This window comes from Sciurus vulgaris, assembly GCF_902686455.1.
Source record: "Sciurus vulgaris genome assembly, chromosome: 1".
Classification (NCBI taxonomy): Eukaryota; Metazoa; Chordata; class Mammalia; order Rodentia; family Sciuridae; genus Sciurus; species Sciurus vulgaris.
The window spans coordinates 191532469-191559479 of NC_136461.1; the positions used below are offsets into that span (position 1 = coordinate 191532469).

General features: G+C 37.7%; 1 protein-coding gene across 1 annotated transcript; it reads right to left on the minus strand.

Moving 5' to 3' along the window:
- TNFRSF11B (TNF receptor superfamily member 11b) lies at positions 1–27011 on the minus strand. The gene is made up of 5 exons (XM_079141844.1): positions 26850–27011; positions 9205–9574; positions 5064–5255; positions 3163–3387; positions 1–1215 (listed from the first exon to the last, which is right to left on the minus strand). Exons 1-5 carry the CDS (start codon positions 26877–26879, stop codon positions 827–829), a joined length of 1206 nt encoding a protein of 401 aa, XP_078997970.1. The 5' UTR covers positions 26880–27011; the 3' UTR covers positions 1–826.

The window sequence follows — 27011 nt, forward strand, 5'->3', positions numbered from 1 at the left end:
TGAAAAAAACTTGGAAAACTTTAATGATGTTGTTTATATAGTAAAACCATAAAATCTTTTAAATAAGGTACATTCAATTTCTCAGAGCTTCTAATATTCAGATAATTTATAATTCACACACTTCCCAACATTAAACAATTGACTAAATAATACATTTTCTATAAAATGAAATTACAGCTTATACAGATAAAATTATATTACAAAAACACTCCACACAGGAAAAATGGCAACATCTACTAGAAAACCCTACAAACTTTCCATTAAAAAATATATATTTTATCTCTTTCATCTGTCATAATAATAAACAGAATATAGTTTTTATTTCTAAAATTAAGTCTTATACCATTTCTCTCTAGGACGATAATATGTACAAATCTTATATCTGAATGAATATAAATAGCAATACTGCAATAGTGTTACAGATATATTAGTAACTTTTGCAACTGAAACAAAACAAAACAACAACGTGGTTTTCTAATAAAAACCTGTAGGGCAGCTGAAATCTCAAAGCTACTTAAGTTAGACATTCCCATATTTAGAAAGGCACAATGGAGTCTAGTTTTTATTATTATTTCCAGTTGAATTACTGCTAGCAGTAACAAGGGAACATAGAGTCAGTGGATACTGGACCAGTCCTGACAATTGGATCAATTATTTGGGATTTATTGAACTTTTGGGGAGATATTAGTTCTTTCTTTACATCATAGTTTCTTTTAGTGCCCTGTGGCAAAATTAGTTATTAGTGATGAGAAAGAAATCACCGTACCCCCTCAATGCCTGAGAAAGAGTCTACTTATCCATTGGATCTGGCCCATTATGAGTCTGGTTATAAGCAGCTTATTTTTACTGATTGGACCTGGTTCCCTATCATTTCTAAAAATAGCTTCTGATACAATCTGTACATTGTGAAGCTGTGAAGGAACCTGATGGACTTCTTCAGACTGTGTGTGACAGCTTTGGGGAAGTGATAGGTTTTCAAGTGCTTGAGTGCATGCACCAGACCCTTCAGGGTGTCCTGGTCGCCATTTTTTATTCTCCACAAACTGAGCAGCTTCAGGAGTTGTTCACTTGATTTGCATGTCTTTCTTGTTCTTTCGATATCTTCTATTCCAACTTTCTTCCCTGGTAAGCTTTCCATCAAGCTGCGAAGCTGCTCAAAGGTGAGGTTTGCGTGTCCAATGTGCCGCTGCACACCATTTTCGCAGAGGTCAATATCTGCATAAAGCAAAAGCCCAAAGAGATGTTCACATCATTTATATTCATCTAATGCCATCAAAAAACCAACCTGAGGCAAAAGGTTCTCACAGAATTTCATAATTTTAAAGATAAACTTTCCCTTCTTTTTTTTTTTTTTGTTTCAGGTGACTTAAGTGACACTCGTTATTTCTGAGAACTAAGATAAATATCACTTCATATTATAATAGGATAATATGCCATATATTCTAGGCACCCAATGAAGCTTTGTGAGAGCCCCTAATTTTGAAAACTAAGAGAGGAAAAATAAAGACAAATCACTCTCAGTTTTCAAAGATCAATTGGAGACCATAAGAGTTTGGAAAATAAAGAAATAAAGTAGTCAAGATAGCTACATTATAATACAAATTTCACTAGTGGAGCACTGATATGGGCACTCTTGGAAGAGCTGCTTTAACTAGTCTTTCATAAATGCACTCAGCACTAGAGGAATACCACTGCAAGGCAAATATCTGCAAACCCAGGAGCCTGAGTCTAAGAACTGGAGGATACACACATCCAGAGGCTATTTCAGCAGTGAGTTGGGCATAAACAGGAGGCAGTAACTAACTTTCTATTAGCAACATGAGTCATTTAGTATCTGTGAGCCTGAAGGCAAATAAAGTCAGTTCATCTTTTTGGGGCTGTAATATACTCCTTTAGAAAATAGGGAATTTGGTCCCTTCCAATTCTAACAGTTTCCGATTCTCTATTTCCTGTTCTTTTGGCTTCAGGGCTAATTATATGTTCAAAGAATACTTTTGTTTTGCCAGAAAACAGAAGAAAAGTGAGCTCTTTGCATAAGCAAAAGCATTCAACTCTCAATACTCTGGTTCCAGATGTTTGAGGGTTTCAAGATGATATAGGAAAGCTCAGTCATTTAACTACTAGCGAAGAGCAGAATGAATTTCTTATTGGCATTGTCTGCTTTAGGAAAACCACCCTCAATTTTCTGACATGTTCTCCCAATGATAATTGAAGTTGGAACTCTTTCCACTGTATATCCTAAAATTTACAGTCCGTAAAGGGTTACAGTCCACAGAGATTTCCTCTTTTTGCGTTTTCTATCACATTCTTTATATTTTCCATCACATACAGGCTCTCTCTCTCTCTCTCTCTCTCTCTCTCTCTCTCTCTCTGTGCGTGTGTGTGGTGTGTGTGTGTGTGTGTGTGTGTGTGTGTGTGTGTGTGTGGTCTCCTTCTGTATCTTAATTCCTCTTGCCAACACACCATTCATTTCTAAAGGAGATTCTTTGGAAATCTCTAAAACATAAGAATATCTGATCTTTTTTTTTTTCATTTTATAATTTTTTTATTTAAATTTTTATTTTTGCAGACCGTATTTTGATTCATTGTACACAAATGGGGTACAACTTTTCATTTCTATGGTCTTAACCATTTTTTTACCCAAGAAGCTCAAACATTTTTCAGACTCCATCTCATGAATTCTCACCATACATGCCACTTAAATGGCGATTTTAAAACAGGTCATGTGGTAAGAATGAATCCATGTAAGACATGCAGTATCTCTCTGAAGAAAACTGCCAAATACAGAGCATAGCTTCTTGGTGGAAATGTGAGACAAGACCCAAAGTGGCTGAAGACCTTCTCCTAGGCATGCAGGGAGGCTAAGAAAATAGCTAAAGGGTCTGCAAATTCCTTAATCTCTAGTCTTGTACGTGAAGTGCATATTTCCTTTTGGAGTATTCAATGTACTTTAAAGAGAAATTGGGGGCAAGGGTAAGAATAAAACCTTACACAACTATTGTACGAATAGCATCTACATTGTCACTTGAAAAACTGTTCAGTCCAACTTTGATTCTGAAAAGGAAATGTCGTGCACAACTATGCAGGCATGTGGTTTCACTGTTGTTTTATGACAAATGGGTGTCTGGTTTCAGATTGAGCTTCTGTCTCAGGTATGCATACCTTGGATGATCTTCTTGACCATATCTTGGTCTTTGTTTTGATGTTTCCATAACTTCAGCAGCTGGAAAGTCTGTTCCTGTGAGCTGTGCCGTCGCTTTATCCTCTCAAGGCTTTCTGCATTTACTTTGGTTCCTGGCAAATTGTCTACCAGGATACTGAGCCAGTTAGGGGTAAATTTTGTAGGAACAGCAAACCTGAAGAATGCCTCCTCACACAGGGTGACATCTAAAGGAAAGTGAGGAAACCAAGAAGATTTACTCAAGGATTGGATTTCTGGAAGTCTTTTGAACAAAAACAAACAAAAACCAACACGATGGCATTTTTCAAGATACAGTTTGCTAAAATGCAAAGTTTGAAGATCAACCTTGTGTTGGATGCTCTTAGAGACAGAGTCTAATTGAACTTATGTGCTTTCTAATGTTCTTTATGGGCATTTGGGATACAGGAAGGCTTAATAAATGTTTAATAAGAATGTAAATAGCTACAAATAAATTCTAAATTTTGACAAAAATTCTATAATATTATATAAACATTCAAAGATTTATTTAGTGCTCACAGGGTACTTCAAGGTCAGTGTCAAAACCAATATAACCACTGACTATAAGGAGCATGTATATATACATGCAGTTTACCTGTGGAAACAAGGCAGATAGATTTCTGAGTATGCATTGAGGGACAGGGTTGTGGCTCAGTGGTAAAGCACATGCCTAGCATGTTTAAGATCCTAGGTTCAATTCCCAGTATGACACACATAAAATAATCATGCATTAACTGAAGAAAAAAAATAACCAAACCTAAAAAACATATCATTCAGTAAAGGGTTGCAAATGGCCTAAGTATTTGGTTAGGGTCTATATATTGTCTTTGGATTCATCATTCCTAGGTCCAAAACTGCCTCTGACATTCACACCTATACTTCACAGTGTTTCTGTAAATATTAAAAAGCCTATATAGCAAAGTACTTGGCAAACAGGAAGTGCTCAATTAATGACAAAAATAAAATTAAAATGAACTAAAGAAATTAAAGAGAATGCTAAAGTTAAGAGTCACTCTTTCTATTGTCTCTTTCTTTATTTCAATTATTAGATGAAAAAAGAAGAGAGGCTAAAGAACTTGTCTAAGAAATTGATGACATAGTGAAAAAATGTGGAAATTTGGTTGGAATTGCAGATATATCAACCCACATTCCTACGCTTCATATACGTCTACGCAGTTTACAAAGATGTTTGGGGAAGAGTCAAGCTGGTCCATGCCATTGTTTGGCTGAATGCAAAAGGCATATCACCTTTGGCATGATATATCCTCCAGGGAAGGTCTGACAGTAGTCAAGTGGTAGGAGTGACAGGGTAAGCACATACTCCAGTCCAATAAATGTCACCGACGACATGGGGCAGGCTCAGATCATTAGAGTTTGATGTTAGTGACCCTTACTGAATCAAGAGTTTAGGACCACCAGAAGGATTTGGAGCTTCATGCACTAACCCCTCTAAATCCATTGGTTACAAAGCCAAGTTTGTGTTTCTAATTTGTTGTCAGCTTATGTCATCTTGCTTCTTGGTTGCCAATTATAATTTAGCTAATAAAACAGTCATTCTTGAAAGTGAAAAAATGTACAATTTGAACTCTGCTAATTTGGCCTCAAGCAACAAACTAAACGTCACCTATGAATAACACTGAATTTGAATGTGAAATGAAGGGGGAGAGAGTGAGGGTTTGGGGTGATATCTGGGAGAAGATGAGGACTTTTTCAGAGATTTTGAGTTGTGGCTTTAGCAATTGTGAAGCTGGTTAAGAAACAAGAAAGGGAAAATGTGAGTTTGAGAACTTAGCCAGAGTTCATTGTGTTCTACTCAGAGAAAGATGATAAAATGACACAAAGGCAGAGTTTGGAATGCCATTACCTATTCCACATTTTTGAGTTGATTCATTGTTTGCAGAACATATATTATCATGTGTTGCATTTCCTTTCTGAGTTAGCAAGAGACCAAATACGCTGCAGTTTGTGTGTTTTCTACAGGGTGCTTTGGAGGACGTCTCATTGGAGAAGAATCCATCTGGACATCTTTTGCAAACCGTATTTCGCTCCGGGGTTCCTAGAGAAAATACCAAGCGATTTTAGCACCTTTCTCTTAAATACTTTCACAGCAGATACTCTCTTAAAACAGTTCTGGAAAGACTTCTCACTTGGTTTTTACTGCTACTTTTATGTATTATGTTGCATAAAACTTTAGGCATTTTCATTTTTCACTTCATTAGACAGAACAAAACTTCTACAGTCAGCCCCTAAGGCAGGTTCCCCTTCTCGTAATACAAATGCAAGTTTGTTTTGCTGTTACCTACAAAATGATCCTGATATGTAAGAGGAAAGGAGAGGAGGGGAGGGTATTCATTAGTCCTGCCTCTGCTGGAGTGGCAGGAAGGCATGTTGTCAACTGCATTCTTCACACAATTATTCCTGGAATATCATCAAGGTAACTGCTATGTGTCTGCTGTAACATCATCCTTCGAAATCAGCACCCACTGAAGGTTGCCTCATTAAATTCCAATCAGTTCCTGCTGAAGTTCTTTCTTTCCTGAATCCTAATTGCAAAGCAACTCATAAGCGTACTAACCTTGAGAAGTAAAAATTTACAACATTACAATAAACTTTTGCAAGTGGCAGTAAAGTTGGCCGCTGACTCAAAAATGGGAGCCTACAGTGAAGTCACAGAGTAAATGGAAGGTGATATAACGTTTGCTTGAACTGTTAAGGGAAAGAGCACATCATTAAGACTTCAGGAAAGGTAACTGCAAGGACATCTCATTTCATTGTAGTGAGGTATTTGATATTTTTGGAGAAATGGCTAATCACAGTTTATGAACCTGTCAGCAACCAAAAATACTGTGGAAACTAAGTAACTTCAAACCCTTGACTCTATTATGCATGGATAGATCTGACATTACAGTGTATTTGCATATGAAAATATCTCCATCTAGTGTAAGCTGGTTGAACAATTTAGACTTCGGTATTCAAATGTAGATTTTACAGGCCAATTCTGGTTTATGGGAGATAACAAATGCAAAAGAGACAAATGAAAGCCACAGAAAGTTATTAAACTTCATTTATTAAAAATTTCAAACTCCTACTTCATTAAATATATATATATATATGTATATATATATATATTTTTTTACCAAAATGAAAAAGAGGGGGGAAAAAAAGGAGCCAAATGGATTGGTTCTAGTTTTATCTCCTCTCCCTTTCTAAAAGACTGATGATTCATTGACCTATAAAAATGACAAAGGGCTGCAGGAAAAAAAAAAAAAAAAAAAAAAGAGGAGGAGGGGAAACCACAGCCAGAAACCTTCACATATTAAATGCCTATTTTCAGCATTGTAGTGGCATTATCATTATCTTAGGAACCAGCTAACAAAGCAAGGAGGTTTTTCTTTTCTTTTTTTTTTTTTTTTTTTTTTTTATGTGCTTTCTTACTATATCCCTTTTCTTAAATGGAATCCAATTCCACACCCAAATTCTATAATATCATAAGCAGAGATATCTGAGCAGGAATTTCATCACATTCATTCATCGCTAACTTACTAGGAAATGACTTGTGGACCCAAGTGTCCCTTTTCAGACTCCTCCAGGTTCTACACAAAGAAGAATCTTGCCATTCTTTGAATACATATTTAGGTCTTCTCGTGCATCTTAATGAGAAGATCATGCGTATGAGATGGTATTTTAGGTAAGTTAGCTTTTAAAGTTCTTTAACAAGAATAAAGAATGGTAGAACTAAAGTTTTGTAATATGCTTACAGGCTTCTTTAATGATCTTTCTGAAGAGCACTTGCCTCTTTATAATTGCCTCTTTATAACTTTTTTATATATAAAAAGATTTATTCATCTAAGTAATGATTCTGCTCTATTAATATCAGTGGAAATATAAAAATTATATCCTGGCATGCAAAATATGAAATATTATACAATGAGAGGAGTCTGGTTTTACAGTTTATAATTCACCATGGTAGCCATAGGTAATCTCATAGGAAATCAGAGAGCCAACCAAGATAGAATGATGTAAATAAAACAGGGAGAAAAGACAGTCTAACTTAAAAGCAGCAGCAACACCAATGAATGGTTATTAAATACGTTTAAGAGTAATGGCACATAAAGCTTCTTTGTCTTTGGGATGAAAACCTCTTATTTTCCATGAGGAACCACCATGTGGGGTTTTAAGGAGAAAGAGATAAGTAAACCCCCCACTATGGTGCCACAGAATAAAACATGTACCTCTGGCTTCAGTCTCCTGCTTGCCTATGTACTTCATTCTACGATCATATTTTCATGCACATGAAACATCTTCCCCATTTCCATTATTTTTCAGAATTCTCCAGTTTCTAAATTGCATAGACCATGCTTCATTATTTTACATACTACTTACTGCATTGAATGAAATGGATTTGGCTTTTTGGGATGGACTTCCCTCACTCCACAATTTGGTTTTGCATCTGAGTCCCAAATATCACACAGTAAAAAGTAGAAAATTAACATTTTTAAAAGTTTACTGCTTCCTCAGATGCTCATACTGGAGGCATTTTAGGGATCTCCATGCAATTTGCATCTTCTATGATTAAGTTTTTGAGATTCACTACTAAGGAAAAGGAATAGATTTCAATTTGGAGATGTTTCCTTTGTATGCATTTAGACCGAAAATATTTGTCATCTAACAATTGACTTTATATATTATAACTTTGTGTGTGTGTATGTGTGTGCGTGCGTGTGTGTGTGTGTGTGTGAGTGTGTGCATGAGCACATGTGCTGAGGATTGAACCAAGGGGTGGCTTTACCACTGACCTACATTCCCCATTTATTTTTTATTTTTTATTTTGAGATAGTGTTTCACTAAGTTGCTAAGGCTCTTGCTAAATTGCTGAGGCTACTCTTGAACTTGTGATTCTCCTGCCTCAGCTTCCCAAGTTGCTGGGATTACATGTGTGTGCCACCACACCTGGTTATATATTGTCACTTTTGAAAATTAAAATGGCTACAAATAATTAGCATTTACTAGTCCAACGGACTTGTGACACTTCTGGTTGCCTCCATGGTGGTGAGACTGTTGTTGACACCCAAGGTTGCTGCCGGACACACTACGGTGCTCAGGACAGCTGCCCTCAAGGAAGAATTCAGCCCCAAATGTCAATGGTGCTGAAGTTGAGATATACTGCTTCAGTTATCTATGCAAATTACACTTTCTTCCAGCTAAGTAGGTGAATACTCTTGATTTTCCCAAGCCAGGAGGAAGTTCTAGTCTACATGGAAGCTTTGCAAATGAGTAGAAAAAGAATGTGAGGTTGCAGATTTAAAAGACTGTGTGCACATTGGCCCTAACCTACGCTGCTGGAAATGCAGAAAGGGAAAGCATTTTGTTTATGGTCAAGGCTTCCACCTGGCTCGACATCTGTTTTGTCTAACATAAAGAATAAGCTGCTTAAAGAGGCTGCTAGAGTCTTTATTCTCCCAGATACTCCACTCGGGTGCTAGAGGAAGAACTAGCTTCATTTTTAATAATGAAATGCATTTCCCCTAACCATTCTCATTTTTTACATAATTAATTATAACTGCTCATTGTTAGCACTCCAGAGCCTCATTAATATCAGCATAATTACTCTCTTGGTATCAATTAACATTTCTGATGTTTGTCAAAAAGCACTGCAGTCTGAAGATGTCCATGCTGAAGTGAAACATGGAGGTATATATCCACCATCATCAGCGCATCTAAGAGCATGTTCCTTTAAAAAAGGGCAATCCATCATGCATCTCATTAGGGAGCAATTTGCTGCATTTGAGATCCTTCACTAAATTAACCTGCAGAGGCAAAGTATTCCTCAGAGAAAGGGCCTTTGGAAGCAATCCAGATACACCGTACATACCCAGCAGGTTCCATTACCTTTACAATTTGCCATCCTGTTACTATTGTCAGGACTAAAGTGTCCCCCAGATATTTTACTACTGTCTAGCTTTGCACACTCCTGACTTTTCTGCATGTTGGAAGCAGATACGTACCAGCTTGCACCACTCCAAATCCCGGGGGACAGCTCCTGTGCTTCAAGCAGAACTCTACCTCCAGGTAGCGCCCTTCCTCGCACTCACACACGCGGTTGTGAGTGCGATTGCACTCCTGCTTGACATACTGCAGCTCCTTGCACACTGCGCTGCAGTACAGACACTCATCACTGGTGTGCCAGCTGTCTGTGAAGTAGTGGTCAGGGCAAGGGGCACATACAGTCTTCCGCCTGGCTGTACAGTGCTGCTTTAGGTAGGTGCCAGGAGGACATTTGTCACACATGAGCTGGTGAGAGGTTTCTGGATCATAGTGAAGGTACTTTGGAGGAAAAGTTTCCTGGGTGGTCCATTTAATAGAGATGTCCAGGAACTACAAGGATAAAGAGACACAGTGGCATGTTAGCCTGGAAATAAGGCTGATCTATGCAAAGGCAGCACTGGACTCAAAAAGTCCCTTACTACTTAAGCTGAAGGCCCTTCCTGTCTTTTCAGATGCACCACAAAGTAAGTTCAGAAACCATACTTTTTGTTTTCAGTGTCCAAAACTCAAAGACCATGAATGTGGATAGTAATACATACATTAAGTTAAACTCATGCTCATATATGACTGGAGCAGAAAGTTCATCAGAATCAAACTTATACTTTGATGACCTGCTGTATAACCATGTGACCAGAAGTACACCTGGGTTTAGCATTTTCTCTAGATTAGTGAGTAGTTGAACTGGTGGCTTCCAGAATAGCTGCAACCAAATCACCTAGACTCCTTACTAAAAATGTAGATTCCTGGGATTCATAGCCTTAAGCTCTTAACCTTCATGAGTTCGGAGCTGGGCTAGGGGAGTAGAAAAACAAAGCAAAGAGAAACTCCCCAAAACTCCTGCAGTGATTCTAATACATGTATCACATACTAATAATTTCTTTCATTTATTGATTGGACAACTAGTTATTGAGTCCTTAATATTTACCAGACTGTTTCTGAGTACCTGGGATACAGTCCTGAATAAAACAGGCAAGAAACACTGCCCTTGTAGCATTTACAATCCAAATGGAGGATTAAGAAAATACATTGTATATAAATGATATGTTAATAAAGTATTGTTAAAAATAAAAGGTTAGGTAAAGGAGACAGGAAACATGGAGGGTAGGGTGGGAAGATGAAAATTTCTAAGAGGAGTGGTCACATTAGCCATATTTAAGACTAGATGATATCTCTTTGAGTTTTCCTAGTCTAAGACTTTATGATGAGCAATCAACAACAAAGTCAAGAGTTAGTGATATGTGAAGTTACATGGTAACACCCACAGTCCTTATCCATTCAATGATGATCCATGTCGAATGCTTACTAGGAGTCAAACACCAGGAATATGCTGCTGAGTCTGGCAAGACTACGATTTCCATAGGCTCACCAGCCACTGAAATTTTAAGGTCAACATTTTCTCCAAAGATCATTTGGGTCAACACTTATATCTCTCATGTCTAGAAAATGAGACGACTCCTTCTCTTCAAGTTAATTGGGGAAATTTCCAGGGAGCAGGCAAGGTTTCAGGAAGGAGTCTGCAGTGGGAGAAAGTGTTTCACCAACTTCATATGGGCCTCTATCTTGTATTCTACATCGTCAGTGTGTCAAGAGAGCATTGGTGAAATTCTTCACACTAATTTCAGGAAACACACACTAAGAGGGAGCAGTGTTGTTTGTGTGTAGGGGGTGGCTTGTTTGGTTTTTATTGTTTGTTTTTGGTGCAGGAATCAACACTGACTATTTTCAGGCTCTTGGGAGGTGGCAAACCAAACACAAAAATTTTTTCCAAGCCCTCTTCTTTGCAGAACTCAAGAAATGTCACAGAAACCCCTGACCTGGAAAAAGCATGCCAAGCTAAAGAAACAGCAATTCCTTTTGAATTAGAGGTAGTACAGGTAAAGAATGGCCTTTTTCATAAGCATTTGGGTATTTTAATGTAACTTCATTCACTTCATACTGGAACATGGCAAGTTTATGAGCTGACAAACCAGAAGAAAAGAACAAAACATCCTTACCCAGGGCCATGGATCTTCTAGCAAAGAGCAATTTTCAAAGAGTGCTCTGATATAAGGGACTCCCGACCAACAAAAAAGCAGAGTCTATTGCAAAATTAGGGTTGGCTTCAGCAGTCTTTGCAAGACAGCTTCTTCACCTGGGAGTTTCTGGGGACAGCATGTTCTTGAACTTCCCTGGGGGCTTTTTATTGTCTTGAAGGAAATAAAGCAAGATGAAATGACAGACTTTCTGGTCGGTTATTTGAGTATGTTGCAACACCATCTTTCAGGGCCCTGTGCATGGACTTAGTCCAAAACATTTCTAAAATTCTCAATGCAGTTGAATAAGGTCTTCCTTTAAAAACTTGTAAGTACATATGAAAGCAATCAGAAAAAAAAAAAAATTCTCTTGCTGTTTACTTTAAATTTCCTGGAAAGCTACTTTTGGAGTTCTGTCTGCTTTCAAGAGGTGTGACTCAGAGACCCAAAGAGACCCTTTATCTCAAGGGCTACAGTTAAGTGAGCCACATCCTGATGATTTGCCCCAGCCTGACTTCTCATTGTTGCCCTGTTCCCATTACAACATGGTTGCTGTGCCCATCTGTTCATCAGTGCAGACTCTCCCTTAGCAATGGGGATGGGATGGGAAATCCCAACCAATGATGCTTATGTTCCCAATCTGGAAATCCAAAATCTAAAATGCTCCAAAATCTCAATCTTTCTGAGCATTATTATATCATTGCTCAGAAAAACTTCAGATTTGGAATTTTTGAATTAGGTATTCTCAACTGGTAAAAATCTATGCAAATATTCCCAAATAAAAAAAAAATGAAAATCCAAAATACTTCTGGTCTCAAGTTCTCAGATAAAGGATACTCAACCTTTATGACTGAGAATGCTAATATTATTTATATTTTTCTAAGTAATTGGGCATGACATTGTTGGTTTCCTGAAACCAGGCTTTGGAAATTAGTTGCCATTTCTTTAAGATATGGGGAAGTTGGGATGAAAGAAATGTTCAGAGAAGAATAAATAAATAAGGTTGACTTAAGAATTAGAGAGTAAACAGCAAAGGCTGTTTCTCCAAGGCTACCATATGGAAACATCATCTACATGTTTAAAAATTAAAAAGTCTTGAGGAATTATAGGCTTGTTTTCAGGGAGTTCAATAGGGTCTCTGTGTTTTATTTGAAAAATTTCCACTTTGGTAAAAAGACAGAACTCTGTGTGGCCAGAATTGGATGTTTAGGTCTCAATCTTTGGTTAGCCCCAATTCCCACACAGAATTTCTGGAATTGGTTACTGGACAGAGGATGGTCAAGATTAATAGAGTTCTTTGTCACAGTCCTTTCTGTTACTTTCTTCTGCATTTCCTGAAAAATCAAGGAAAATGAAGATGTAGGACAGACCATCGGAACACTGGCTAGAGTTCCTTCACCAGTTGATATTTAAAACCTAGTAAGAATTTAAGAATAAATTTCTACGCAGTGCAGTCTCCAAATAACCATTAATGAACATCTGCAAAAGCCATATAAATAGGACACATGTACGAGTGTGTCTGCAAAAGCACAAAGTGCCTTCTATAAAAGAGGCCATCCTTTCCTGTGTTTTGCACTTGACTTATAATGAACAAAGTTGAATTTTCTCTGTTCTTTTTCCTCCTTCCCTTCTCCGTCTAGTCATTCTTTGGTGGAAACCATTCTTTCTTGAAGGGAATGTGAAAGTTCTCCAATCTTCTTCTTTTTTAAAAAAATATATATTCTTTTTAGTTGACAATGAACCTTTATTGTATTTATTTGTTTGTTTGTTTGTTTATATGCAGGTGCTGAGAATCGAACCCAGTGTCTCGCACATGCTAGGAAAGTGCGCCACCACTGAGCCCTTAGTCCGGGACTTCTTCCCCAAGCTTCCACACCTCTTCTCAAAGACACAGTTATGTGTGCCTCTCTAAAAGCCTCATGCTGAAGAATTTTCTCTTTCGAGCCTATCCACCCTCCCTCATCCATCAAATGCTAGCAGATGGTTGCAATGAGTGCTGCAATGGTGGCTGGGCTGAATCAGTTGTTCTCTAAAGGCTTTTCTAGTTCTATCATGTTCTTTTCTTTGGTTTGGCAATTTAATTAGCCAAAGAACTTGGGAGCAAATGCCTTAATCTCATCCCCTTCACTCTTCTTCCTCCACTCTATTTGTGCAACCCCTCTGTACAGCTGAAGTCTTTTTTGCTTCTTTCCACTTTTCAGATTCACTCATGCCTTCCATGTCTTCTGAAAAACCACCTAATGTCCCAGCATGCTGTCAGTTATGCCTGTTCTCTAGCATGCCATCTCGTGCCTGATCTTCCTGGAGAAGTTGCATGCTTAACAAAAGTCACTTGTACATTTGTTGCTGATCCACTTTATGCTAATTGTAACTATAATACAGTAATTCAGTGAAATACGTAAACTATCAAACATTGATACAAAAATAATTATAGTTCTATGAAAAGGAAATTGAATGTTTTGGGATGACTTGATTAAGATAAAATTACCAGCCCCCTCCCACAAACAAACAAACCAAAACCCTGCAAAAATTACAGTACTACCAACCCATCATAGACTTTAAAGTAGGTAACACAATTGTAGAAAAAATACTAAGGAAAGCATAAAGAAGTGTTATATACAATCAATTAGTTTTATAAGTATCTTCAAGTTTTAAAACAGAATGGATGGGCTATACTCACAGAGAAGGTTTTTGTAGGAAATACAGCATAAGACTCTAGTTAGCAAACACAGACTCCAACAAGAGTAGGTCATATCTCAAAGTACAGGTGAATGAATATCTATTTAAATGTTTTAAGTCAAAATAAAATATTTTAGACATATGTGTATAATCTTTATTATTAAATGCTCTGATCTTATAATTGATTGTTGAATTATTGGTCCCAAACACATATAAATTTGTGACAATAGTTCCCCATATTTAGGAAGTAGAGTAGTATGGTAAAGAAATGAGTGAGAAGGATAAAAAGAGTAATATGAAGATGGAACTCCATTTTGTCTATTCCATTCAAAATATGTGTATTAAACCTACTCTGTGCCAGACAATGGGCTCATAAGTAGCACATATAATATTTTTGTTAGTACTCATATTATAATTCTTTTTACCACTATTATCACTAAGTCTCCACCAGCTACAAACATAAGTCTTAGAAAGGTTGATTAACTTGTCCCAGGTCATAGTACTCACTGTAGGCAAAACTCAAACCTACAGCACATTCCCCATAGAATTATTTTTGGGAAGGTTCAAATTCTTTAACATTGAACCATTGCTTTCGCTTATACTGTTGCCCTTGCACATAGTCCAAAAGTAAGCCCTCAAGTGCTTAGTTCTCATTCAGACTAAAGGGCAGAGAGTTAGGAGATCATCAGAGTTAGAAGACCAACCAAAGCCTTTCTAAAGTCCAGGTAAACTGACAATGACTTTTCTCTCTTTGTACTAAGACTAGCTCTTGTTCAAAGCTACTGAGTTGGAAATTTCTCAGATGACAAGCGATTTGATTAGAGCACTCTACTGCTTCATGCATCAGAACAACAAAAGAAAACACTTCCTCCAGCAAGCTTATTTTTGCATTACGCAATGCAGCCAATACCATAGCACTGGGCTTGCTCTCTGGTATGCAGAACCATGAATGACCCAGTGGGTTTCCATTTATGGAAGATTCATTAAAAGCAGCCCACGCAAAGCCTGAAATAACCATTTGGTTTGGGAGTTCCTTTTGTGATCCCTCGTCATGATCTTTGCCGCAGAGAACTATTTGAGGACTATCCAGAGTTAGCTAAACTTCTGGTCAGTTTGGAAACCATGCCATTTTCTAGTTCATCTTAACCATGAAAGAAAACATCCAGAATACATATCATGCTGAATTTCCTAAATATTTTTTGTAGTCTAAATTATAGAAATTATTAGAAATAAGCTATTTTCCCATGAGGGTCAATTTTTAATATTTTTAAATAGTTATACAGTGCAGGTCCTCTTCTTGGCCCTTCCCCTCCACATTCCTTGAGTAAATCATTTGTTCATTTATTCAGCAAATATTTATTGAAACAATGGCTATGCTCTAGAAACATAGCTAAGAAGAACATTTATCTAAAATTCCAGGCTGATGTAAAATATTCATCAGCCTCTCACTGAAAAGGAATTGGAGGCAGAAGAGAAGAGAACAAAGACCAAGAAAAGGTTCAACAGAGAAACAGGTCAGGAATTAAGAGGAACACTGTAATGGAGGAGAGGAAGGGATAGATCTTGTATGTTGGCTGATAGTTTTGGGGAGAGGGTGGTGCTAGAATAAGCAGTTGAAGAGTGTGCCTTTGAATTCTAATGATTAGGCATGTGATGTTGCCATTGATTACTGTCAGCAGGAGAAGCAGATGGTTATAGAGAAAGATAATGGATTTAGTTGGGAACAACTTCCATCTTTGAGACAAGTGATGATGCTTAGCAAATGAATGTAACTGTGCATTGAGAACTCAGGACAGAAATATAGCTGAAGACACATCTTTTAGGGCTATAAGCACATAAATGTCTTTAAGAGCAGAAAAAGTGGATAGCAGCACCCAAGGAAATAGCATAGAAGCAGAAAGGACAAAGTCATTAACCTTTGGGCCTTAACAAATGTTTGAGAGATTGGAAAAGAACAGGTAAAAATGTAGGAACATAGTGGAGAACTTCAAGAAGGATACTAAATGAATAATGAATATAGGTTTTGAAAACTGTGAATTTATAAAAGCGTTTTCAGCTGGGAAGCTGGCATTTGCAATGTACGTACCAGGTTCCAAACTCAGCTCTACCACTAGCTTAGTAATCCCAGATCACTAACTCACTGATAAAATGAGAATGATCCTTGTGTTACCCGCAGACAACTGGCATATTTCAAACCAGTAGGGGACAAATAAATGTGATAAGGAAGGAAGATCCAAACAAGCAGGAGACATTATTATATTTGCTAATTACACAGGAGGTGGGAAATGGTAAAGACATCTGGAATCAGACAGGAGACATTTTGAGGTTTCTTGGTCAGTAGGAAGCTACACACCTTAAAATGTGCCTTAAGTTGATTATTCTGTTCTCAATTGTCTCCAGAAAAAGCATGGCTGATTTGATAGAATTACTTTCAGTATCTTCCCAATTGGTGTCATTTTCTTGGTCCTGGTGAAGTGATTTTAGGCTTAGAGGGCTCAGATAGGAAAGCGTTTGCCTCTATATTCCTTAAATGCTAGCATAAGGTCGTACACGTAGAAAGTATTGAGTATATTCACATTTGTTGCATTTAACTCAACAGCTGTATTGAAAACCTACTATGTGTAATTAGGATCATTGGGGATCATATAGATACAGATAAATATCTGAGATATAAAGGATATGTTTGCAAAGACAAGAGCCAAGTCTACAATTTCCCATCTAAAATGATAGGCATGACAGAATTAGCCTAAAGGAAGGTATTTTTTAAAAGCATCTTTCATTTTGCATGGAATTTTGAATGGACTACTCCATTTTTATGTTGCTGCAATTTTGAAGGTGGATGTGTAAGAAAGGCAGTTCATTTGAGAGGTTTATCTGTGCTGCCAGCTCCCTACCTGAAGGTCTACCACTGCTTTCACAATAGCCAGCTGTTTGAATGAGGATTGTGTCTGTGGGTAAGGAAGTAAGAGCAAATGAATTAAATCTGTTCATCTCGACAGGACTTATTTGCTGCCAACAGCTTTCCTAGGCAAACAGGGGACAAGAAACACAAATAATTATGATTTATTAGATGAATTACTGGGCCCAATTCTACACTGTTTTGCTTCCCTTGGGGCCGAAGAACTGTCTCCAGGTACAATTTAACTTTGAGTGTAATTTTTGTTCCTCTTGAAAGTTTCCTGCAGTTGTCTGAAGGCTTTAAAATTAATTAGCAGTACCTTGTTTGTGTTGGGAATCAATCAGAATTGTCAGAATGGATTTGCTTATGACACTTTTGCTGCTTCAGAGGATTTTTATAGACAATTAACATTTGACAGATTAACAACTAAGGGCAAAAAAAAAAAAAAAAAAAAAACACCCTTAGAAGAAAGAACTTGTAGTACAGGTAAACACTTAATGTGGATAAACAGGACTCACAAAATTTCACTCCCTGGAGTGAAATTTTCTTGGGCTTTTGGTTATCACTAGATTGAGACATGACATCAGTTCTGGACACCATGGTGTCCTGTGCCTTGTAATGTTCTCCTTTCAGGTCCCTTCACAAGTACGAGGTAGCAACACTTCCTCAAGTTTCCCCGGCCAGTCCCTGGCCCCACAGGCTCAACACTGGCAATACTTTTAGTATGTTGGTACCTCTGAAGATTTGTTTTGGAGTTCCATTTTATTTCTATAGTGCTTCTCTTGGAAGATATCCTGCAGTAAACCACACCAATGGATCCTTTTGATTGCTAATGAAACCTGTTAAAATCCAATCAACATATGGGTAAGGGTGAGAGAAAGGAAGGACAGCCATAGTGGCGATAACGTGGAATAGGAACCAGGAGTGAAAATGGAATCAAGCCCGTTATGAGTTGAACACGTGGCTATTTCCTGTGTGCCTGCAGTGTGGGAAACATCCTACTGAGGTCCTGGATGATTTGGTGAACAATAGCAGGAGAGTCGATTGTGATCTCTGTTAGACAGCAGGCTCTGGACTAGGCCCTGCTCTTCATATGTGTTTACCTTCCATCCCTCCACCTACCTCTAAGGGGATGGGACTAGTCCCACTTCACAGAGGAAGAAACTGAGTCTCAGAGAAGTTGGATGACTCAACGGCCATAGAACTAGCACATGTTTGAGTTGGAATTCAAATCAACGGGCTCTTCCCCATGGCGATTGCAATCTTATAAAAGAGACAGACATGTCAATGATCAACTATAAAACAATATGGAATTCAGTGTGATCTATCATTGATCTATGTCCTGTTTTTCAATGTTTATGAATCTGTCTATGCAACCATCCATCCTTCCTGATGAACGATAATTCTTTCTTCCCTGGTTCTGCAGTGCAGTAGTTCACACATCCTTTCTGCAGGTGGTCCTACGAGGCTGGGCAAGCCTTTCTTAGCAGTGTGCTCCCATGTTGGCACTACTTCCTTTCCTACTTTACTCATCACATGCTCACTCTTGCTTCTCCAGGGTTGCACTTTCTGATAAGCTACTAAAACATAAGCTTTTTGCCTCATGCCACGTTACCTAGAGGGTTTGGGTGTAGATTCATATCCTGTAAGGATACCAAGATATTTCATTGCCAAAGAAAAAAAGTATGGTGGCTCCCTAAAGCTGAAGGAGTTGAAAAAGAGGTGAAATAAAATTAAATAATAAATAATAAAAATAAATAATAAAGTCATATTGGAATCACTTTGTCCAAGGATTTGACCCTCATGCGCTTCATGCAGAGAACTATGAGCTGAAGGTACCCAGAGACATGGCTCAGATTTATGAGTATTTTTCACTAGACTCAACTACTAGACATTAGCGTACTCTAAGTAAAAAAGAACTCATCTGGGTAACCTTAGGGAAAAATTACCTAACTTCTCTGAACTTCCCTTTCCTTATCTGCAAAATAGAGATACTAATCTCTACACCAAGGATTTTCATGACATTTAAGTGAAATATTGCCTGTGATATCCAAATATGATATCTATTCTAAAAGCAGTTAATATCTTTCTATTTTGTGGTTTTCCTTCTTATGGCTAGTCTTAACTGGGTAGAAGTCGTAGAAGAAGATGAGTGAACTTTTACAAAGGAATGCTCAGAAACAATGAAGAAATAAAACATGATCTCTGTTTGGTCACTCACATAATAGGTATTTGACTTAGTCTCCTACTAAGTATCTGTTGGGCTTCCTCATTTGCAGCCCAGATAAGCCTTTCAGTTGCCTCAATTTTGAAATTTTAGCAATGGAAAAAAGGAGTTTCTTTTTCAACAATCTAGTAATGGTTTGGGTGAGGAAGCAGTTTTAACTGGTAATCTAGCATTATAGATTTAGGCCATTTGTGATTTTTAAATTGTCTTTGCAGTTAATGCCCCTCAATGAGTAAACAGAGCAGAAGTTTGGTTTCTAAATCAGTCAGATCTGGTTGGATTTTATGTTGTACTAATAAACAACTTTGAAATATCTGTGGCTTAAGAACAACAATAAAGTTTTATTTCCATGCTACTATGTCTGCGAATGGCTCTTAGCAAAGTCCCCTGTCCAGGACCTAGGGCAACCAAGATCTGGAAAATTGCCAGTTTGCTGTGTAAAAAGAAAAGAACAACAAAACAAAACAAAACAAAAACCCCAACATTTGGGGAGCATACGTGGGCAATTAAGCGTGCTAATTTGGAAATGACATATCATTTTCACTTGCAAGTCATTGACCAGAACTAGTCATATTCTCCTCCACTGCATCCTCACTGGGGGAAGACTGGGAATTAGAATCCTGACAGGTTTCTGGGAGGAGAACTGAGAACAATAGGTGAAGAGCACTAACTACCACACCATCCCCCAAAAACATCACTCATACTTTCTAGATCACATTTATTCAGCCCAACCTAGTTGATTCTTTTTTCTTCCTTTTTACTGGACAGTAAAAGAAGAGGCAAGAAACAGAGTGTGGGTGTCACAGGTCCTCTGTCTATCAGTCTGGTGAATTACTCAAGTGCAGGTTTTAATGGTCTTGCCAAGCTACCTATTATCATGCTTATTATGCCTGAAGGTTTGACATTTATTCCAAAGAGCAGTGTGCAATTGTCAAGTACCTCTTTGTGAATACAAATTCAAAGAAAATTCTGCTCAATGAGTCTAAGGAGATTGCTAGTGTCCATAATTATACCTCTTCAGTCCTGAGGGAATGTCTTGGACCTGACTTTTCACTAAATGAAAAATGAAAAAATACCCATATTAACAACTTCTATGCACACTGGCTAAAAACAAGAACTTGTTTCAGAATGAGAAGATATTTTTTGGCTTAAAAGGATAATTTTTGATCCTAAATCACATAAGTCATGTAATCTAAAAGTAGGTAACAGTGTTGTATGAAAAGAGAGAAGGTTAGCACTCCCCTTGACAAGGATGGAAGAGGCCCTCGGGCCTGTCAACACGCATACGGTTAAGGTATTGCCACCTACCTCATGGCATCTAATCACTGTTTTTATTACACAAATGGTATGCTTTTACTCCATGTACAAACAGAGAAACAACATGTATCCCATTTGTTTACAATGAAAAATAAATAAATAAAAGTAGGTAACATTTCAAAAGCTGATTCCTCTTGACCTAAACGTAAAGTGATGGGGCAGAAGAAATTTTGACAAAATAGGTTATTTAAAACACTCCTATAGAGTAATGTTTTTATACACAAATAAACCTGGCATTTGCATATTTGTGGTTGGAAACAATAATAATCAATCTTTTATTTTTCAATTCAGATGAAAAATATTTAAATCTAAAGTACACCTTTCACATATTACCTGTTCCAACACCTCTATGTTGGATATGTGTGAAGTAAGACCCAGAGAAGTGGAGTCACTGATTAAAACTCAAAGTCTAAGGCAGAACTAAGAAATCAGAGCCCCCGTCTCTCCTCTGCCCTTGCCGTTGCAGAGTATTGTCACAATGCTCACAACTGAACTCCTCAGTTACACTTTCCAATGGTGATCATGCAAAGTGATGGTGAGAGGAATCATAAAGAATAGGGTCCTGATATTCATATTTTCAAGGAAAAAAAACTATAGTTTTTTAAACAAGAAAGTAATAACAAGATTTTTGTTATTCAGCAATACAACACAAGACCAAAAGCAAGACAAGACCAGGTCAAGATCAATAGCAAGATCAAGACAAGACAAGTTCAAAACATTTGTGGGCAGACTGATGTGTTAATTAGATGGTAGTAATCACTTCACAATGTCTGTGTACCAAACCCTTTACATTTTATACTTTAAATATACACAGTTTTTATAAAAACATAAATTTAAAATGAGATGTTTCAAGGAAACTAAACAGTATTTTAACAGTAAGACTACAATTCTAAAGAAGTGAATTTTTTTGAAAAATTCACAGTAAGAAAGTAATAAATCAAGGCCATTAACAATATACTACTGTTTTGGAAGGGCTTCATTTCTCTTGCATCCTCTGTCCATTTATGATATGGCTAGTCAGGTGCTGCCAAGAAATTAGAGTTCAAAAACCTATCCAAGCACCTAGGAAATTATATCACTTGGAATCGGAAGAAACCATTTCGGTATGTCTGTCAAGTGTTCTGGCTGTGAAACACTAATTTAGAGAGGTAGGTAAATGTGAGAGAGAGTGGGTACCATACAGCTTCTTACCTATCATGTTGCAACACTATTCTTATCCCTTACAACCGTCTAAAAAAAATACTTTTTTTAGATTTTCTATGCTAGTTACCCCAAAATATTCTGTGGTACTGAGTTCCAAAAACTAATTACATGGCACATAAAAATACTGTCCTTGTATCTATTTCAAGTTGGCCATACCTCACTCTTTCTTCTTGCATAGATAGTTTACAGATGTTGCTAGGATTTCCGATTCACTAGTTCCTGCTATTGTGGGTTGCTAAGTTTTATTTTGATTTTTGTTTTCTTTTCTAAACATGGCTGCCATTGCTGTTCTTATTTGCATTTTGTTTACCAGACTATCGATATCAGAAATGTGGTCTGGGAACAGCTTCACCCTCTCTTTCTTTTGCCACGCAAAATCATCTTTCTCTATGATTCTCTAGGTCCCGAATTTTTATCTCCAGCCCAGGCTTCTTCCATGGTCTAGAATTTCTTGATCCTCAACACTTTACTTGGCAGCTCTATTACAAACATAGAACATTTCTCAAATCTAAAATGAATACTTGCCCAAACTTAATACCATGAACCCCACAATCACTTAAGAAAGCACGCACTCCAACAAGATGGGAAAGTAAGAAATCTAGCTCAGTTGAGTTTATATTGCACTTTCAAGGATCAATATATGAACGTGGTTTATTTTTGTGGCTTGTTTAAGTACGAGCTTTCACAAAGTATTGATGCATCTTTTATTTATTTATTTTTTTTAGTAGTGCTGAAGATCAAATCCAGGATGCATGCTATCTAAGAGCTCTACTACTGAGTTAAATCCCAGCCCTGGAAATGAATCTTCACAGTAGAAATGCATATAAGAATATTTAAAATATTGTTCAGATAGGGAGAGTGTTATATTACTATTTTGAAAAAGATCTAAGTCAACATGAGATTGTTAATCACTGGGAGTAAACTAAATTCTGCTGGAACATTCATGGAAACTGATAGTAGATTAACCAATACCTTAGAAACTGTCACTATAGCTCCTTTGTTTCAGACACTATGGAGACCGTGGGAATGTAATGAGTAAGATGAAAATCTGTGCTTGTAAAGAGCTCATCTTGATTGACCTCAGAGGAGATGTGCTACCCCTAGAAGTTCTGAGAATGTGAACTTGAAGGGTGTCCCGAAGGGCATTGTGATTGCTGCTACTTGTGTCCTAAACAACCCCATGTCCCACAGGGCTACAAATGTCCTATTGACAGCTGACATAAATAATCTAAGTGAAAAACCTATGTCATTATCTGAGCCTAGATTGGAACTCCATTTTATTTTTATGCAAAGTCGTTTTTATATAATCGTTGTACAGATGGCTTTTTTCAGGAATTTGATTACATAATTTGAGAGATGATTGATCTTTGTTATGTTTAAAACTCCAGCAAGATTTGTCCATCATTTCAAAAAAATCACATCATCAAGGCCAACCCTGATCACGCTTTTGAGCCCGAGTGTGACACACAAGCCCACCCTTCCTCTGTAGTTGTGTGTCTGGTGGCAATTCCACATAAATATGACAGCAGATCATAACTTCTTTATGCCTTCTAGAGAAGCTTATTTTATTATAAATTACTTTTCTTTCATTACTCTTTTATAGTACAGTTATGCCAGGATATTGATTTTATAACAATTATATGCGGAGGCAAAATATATGTACTCTGAATTTCATTTCAGGAGACAAGGAGGTTGTTACAAAGGATTTATTACACAAGTGCAGGGAAGGAGTCTGATATAATTGAGAACTACTGCCCTACAGGGTAAAACATACAAACACGCTGATAATTTTGGCATCATTGCTCCATCACAGAGACCTAAGAGGCAACCAGACATCATCAGGTAAGACCTTGAAAATTGCATACATAAATTTTCGTAGATTACTCTTTTTCCTTAGTATAATCTTCAGTTCTTTTTAATTTTGTTATTTATTTTGGGCTACAAAGGAGGAATGCAAATTAAAGGAAATGCTATTGGTTAATGAGTTCCTAAAGAAAATAATGTTTTTCACAGAAAACTTTCATGCAAAGGGAGCACAGTCAGGGAGCTGAGGGTTGCAGAAGGAAAAACCCAGAAGGCAAGTTAGTGGACAGAAGAGCAAGAACATTGGAGTGTGTTTAGTGTCATTTTGGTGAACATTGCCAGAGTTCTCCCTCTAGAACAAACTGGATAAAACATTTAGCACAGATTGCTTTCTTTCTCCACCAATGGTATGGGACAACTGAAGTTTTAGCCTAAAAAGTAAAATGAACAAGCAGATTGAAATTAGGAACTGCACTGAAGGTTGCTAGGTGACAGAGGCCAGGAAGGTTGCGGTAGACAGGGAACCTCACTGTTTTGGGTTGAGTATGTCAGATTCTCCTAGAAATGTCACAGTATTCATTTTCTTTAGAGAAAGAGAGAGAGAGAGAGAGAGAGAGAGAGAGGAAAGGCTAGGCAAATACACAGTCTCAGTCACTGGAGGAAGGGGAGGGAAACCAAAATAAACACAAACAAAATGTCAAAAGCCTCAAAGGGCATTATCCTAAAGGAAGAGGGACAGACCAGGCAGCTGGCCTGAAGGATAAACATCTCTACAACTCCATAACTCCACCCTAACTTCTAGTGTCACTGAATTGACTCTCAGCTCAACCTTAAGTTCAGTGGGTGGTTCTGGCACTACATGCTAGAAAGTTCCAGCCAGCAGTTAAAACCTAGGCCTAGACCAGTGTGTTCCTAGAACACCAAGTAATTCACGGGCAACCATGAAAGAAATACCACGGTGTTGTTACTCTCCCATCCTGCAGAGCACGTCTCCACTTAACTACACACAAGCATTCAAGGAAAGCCCGTGGTGACGCCGCTCCTCCCTTCACTGCTTGCCTACCGGAATGTCCTCTCCTCTCAAAAGAGGAATCTAGAATTCTACTTAGACACACAATTTTGCTTCTCTTCTACTTCCTGGGTTCAGGATGCCCTGACTTCATCTCCAACACGGAAAATATCCTAACCCTCCTGCCAGGTGATGCTCCCTCCTCTGAATATCACCTGCATTCTTTTTCTCTTTGTTTTACATATTCACTTGATTCTAGATTGTCTTATAGTTAGCTGTGAACATAAAGCTAGAAGTTAGTGTTAATATGGAGCATGAACTCTGTGTGGTTTCCTTGAATGTGTGCATACAATTGTAAACAGTTTATACCTGCCTTCTCCATTAGGTGGTGAGCTCTATGGGGACAGTAGGGTGTCTGTCCTGTTTTTCACTCTGTCCCAACTGCTTAGTGGTGTGCTGCTACAAGATTAAGAATCTGTATTGTTTCTGATTCCTAGGATTGCATCTCTGCATTTACAAAAGGGGATCCAGACTCTGTATGTGTACATACAACACGTCCATTTCTAATTATTCATAAATTAAGTCAATCTCAGAAACTAAAGAAAGGCAAAGTGAAGTCTTTTGTATTTAAAGTATTTGCTGTGTTCAAGACACAAATTTTGTCTTTAGATAATGCTGTAGCACCTGAAATTAGTGTTACCTACATATCTACATATGTGTCTCCCTATACAGACTACATAGACAAATATTTCTGCTTGCTATTAAGACATGTATCATTTGGTGGAACTCCTGAATTTAAAAATTATTAATAATAAACTGATAATCTGTTTATTATTAATAAAATCTTTGCTAGAATAAAGAGAGTTAGAGAGAATAAAAATGCCCTCTCATTTATAGAAGAGTTATATATACAAGCCCAAACCTGGAGAGATTAGTTCTGTATCCATACAATGGAACACTATACAGTGATGAAAATGGACAAACTATTGTACTTCCAACACTTGAGATAAACTTCACTACAGAACTTTGAGTGAAAGGAGCCAAATGCAAAAAAATACATGAGGTTTTTTTATACAAAGTTCAAGAATAAGCAAAATAAATGTATGGTGTTCAATTCAGAATATTGATTATTCTGGCCACGAACATAGCAGTGACAGGGATGAGGTACAGGAAACTTTTGGGGTACTGGTAATGTATTTCTTGGTCTGTGTGTCAGCTCACATCTGCTTAATTTGAGAAACTTTATTAGCACTTACAACGTGCAATTTTTTATGTGTTATAAATTTATAAAGCTTCATTTTTAAAAAAGTTCTCCAGGGTATCTGTATTAGCATGCATATTTAATTTACATATATGTATATATTATGCATGTAATTGACATACTTATACATGAACTCCTGTCCAACTTTTCTTGAATGACTTTGTTATTTATCTACTTATTTGTGCCTGTACAAGCACAGGAGCTAAGTGGAAAACTACCTAGACATTCATTCACACTTTGTGGGTTGGAGGTTGAAGTTTAAACATTTACTCCAACACATCCAAAACACAAATGTGGCTTATATATGGATTTTCCTAGCCTTGCACAAATGTCTGATTAGTAACTTTATATATTCAACCCTCCAAAGGAAATAGCTGTTTGGTCATAAAATAATCTACATGCAGGTCTTAACAATGATCCATCAAAAACCCAAACTAAAATAAGCTACAGAGAATCCTCTGTTTTCCAAACAGCATTTAACATCGTTCTTATCCTTATTTAGTAGTGCTGAACTTCAATTATTTAAATGTATTATTGCATATAATTAACAACATTTCACCAACATTTACCGTATTACATTTGAGAACTGGAATAATTTGTTTTAACAATAAAGCTATTAAAATATTAAATGTCACAGTGAAGGTGAGTGAGTGTGAAAGAGAGAAGAGAAGGATCTTTTTTCCTGTTGCTAGTGATTCAGAATTGACCATAACACTTGTATAAGTGAGCCTAATGATGTTACATTCACTACTTCCAACTTGTCTTCCATGTAATAGTTTTTAAAACTGACATCTCCTTTCACATACGCTCAGGGGCCATATCACTGCTGAATGATTAAAAGCCCAAAATAATTAAGCAAAGATATAAGGAACAACATGAGGGGGAAAATAATCTGAGATGAAGAAAGTAAATCAAATGGATACAACTCATTAAAAAAAAAAAAAAAAAAAAAGGTCTAAATCTCTTCTTTCCTTGCCCCATAAACTCAGCAAAAACTTTGCAGAGTGGAGAGGAGCCCCAGGGAAGCACGGGACAGCTAGAAGGAACTTTCCTGTTCCAATTTGACCCTGATCCCTCCTGGGAGAGAGAGTTCAGCTGGGTCCCCATCAGTTGGCTGGGCGGTCGGAGACCAGGTGGCAGGCAGCCGCCCCAGGCGTCCAGGCCCAGCGCCCGCTTCCCCTGGCCCTGGACTCACCACGAGCGCGCAGCACAGCAACTTGTTCATTGTGGTCCCCGGGAAACCTCAGGCGCTGGGAGGCGGCGGCGGCGGTGGCAGCGGCTGGGCCAGCAGCGCTAGGTGCGTCTCCGCAGCCACTGCGTCGGTGACGTTTTATATAACGTTCCAGCAACAGGAAGT

Excerpts from the sequence above, each read along its gene's own strand:
- TNFRSF11B (XM_079141844.1), bottom strand. The coding sequence starts at position 26,879 with ATGAACAAGTTGCTGTGCTGCGCGCTCGTG. Across the intron at positions 9,575-26,849 it reads TGCTGTGCTGCGCGCTCGTG|TTCCTGGACATCTCTATTAA; the intron begins GTGAGTCCAGGG and ends TTATCCTTGTAG. Across the intron at positions 3,388-5,063 it reads AACTCAAAAATGTGGAATAG|ATGTCACCCTGTGTGAGGAG; the intron begins GTAATGGCATTC and ends ACTTTCCTTTAG.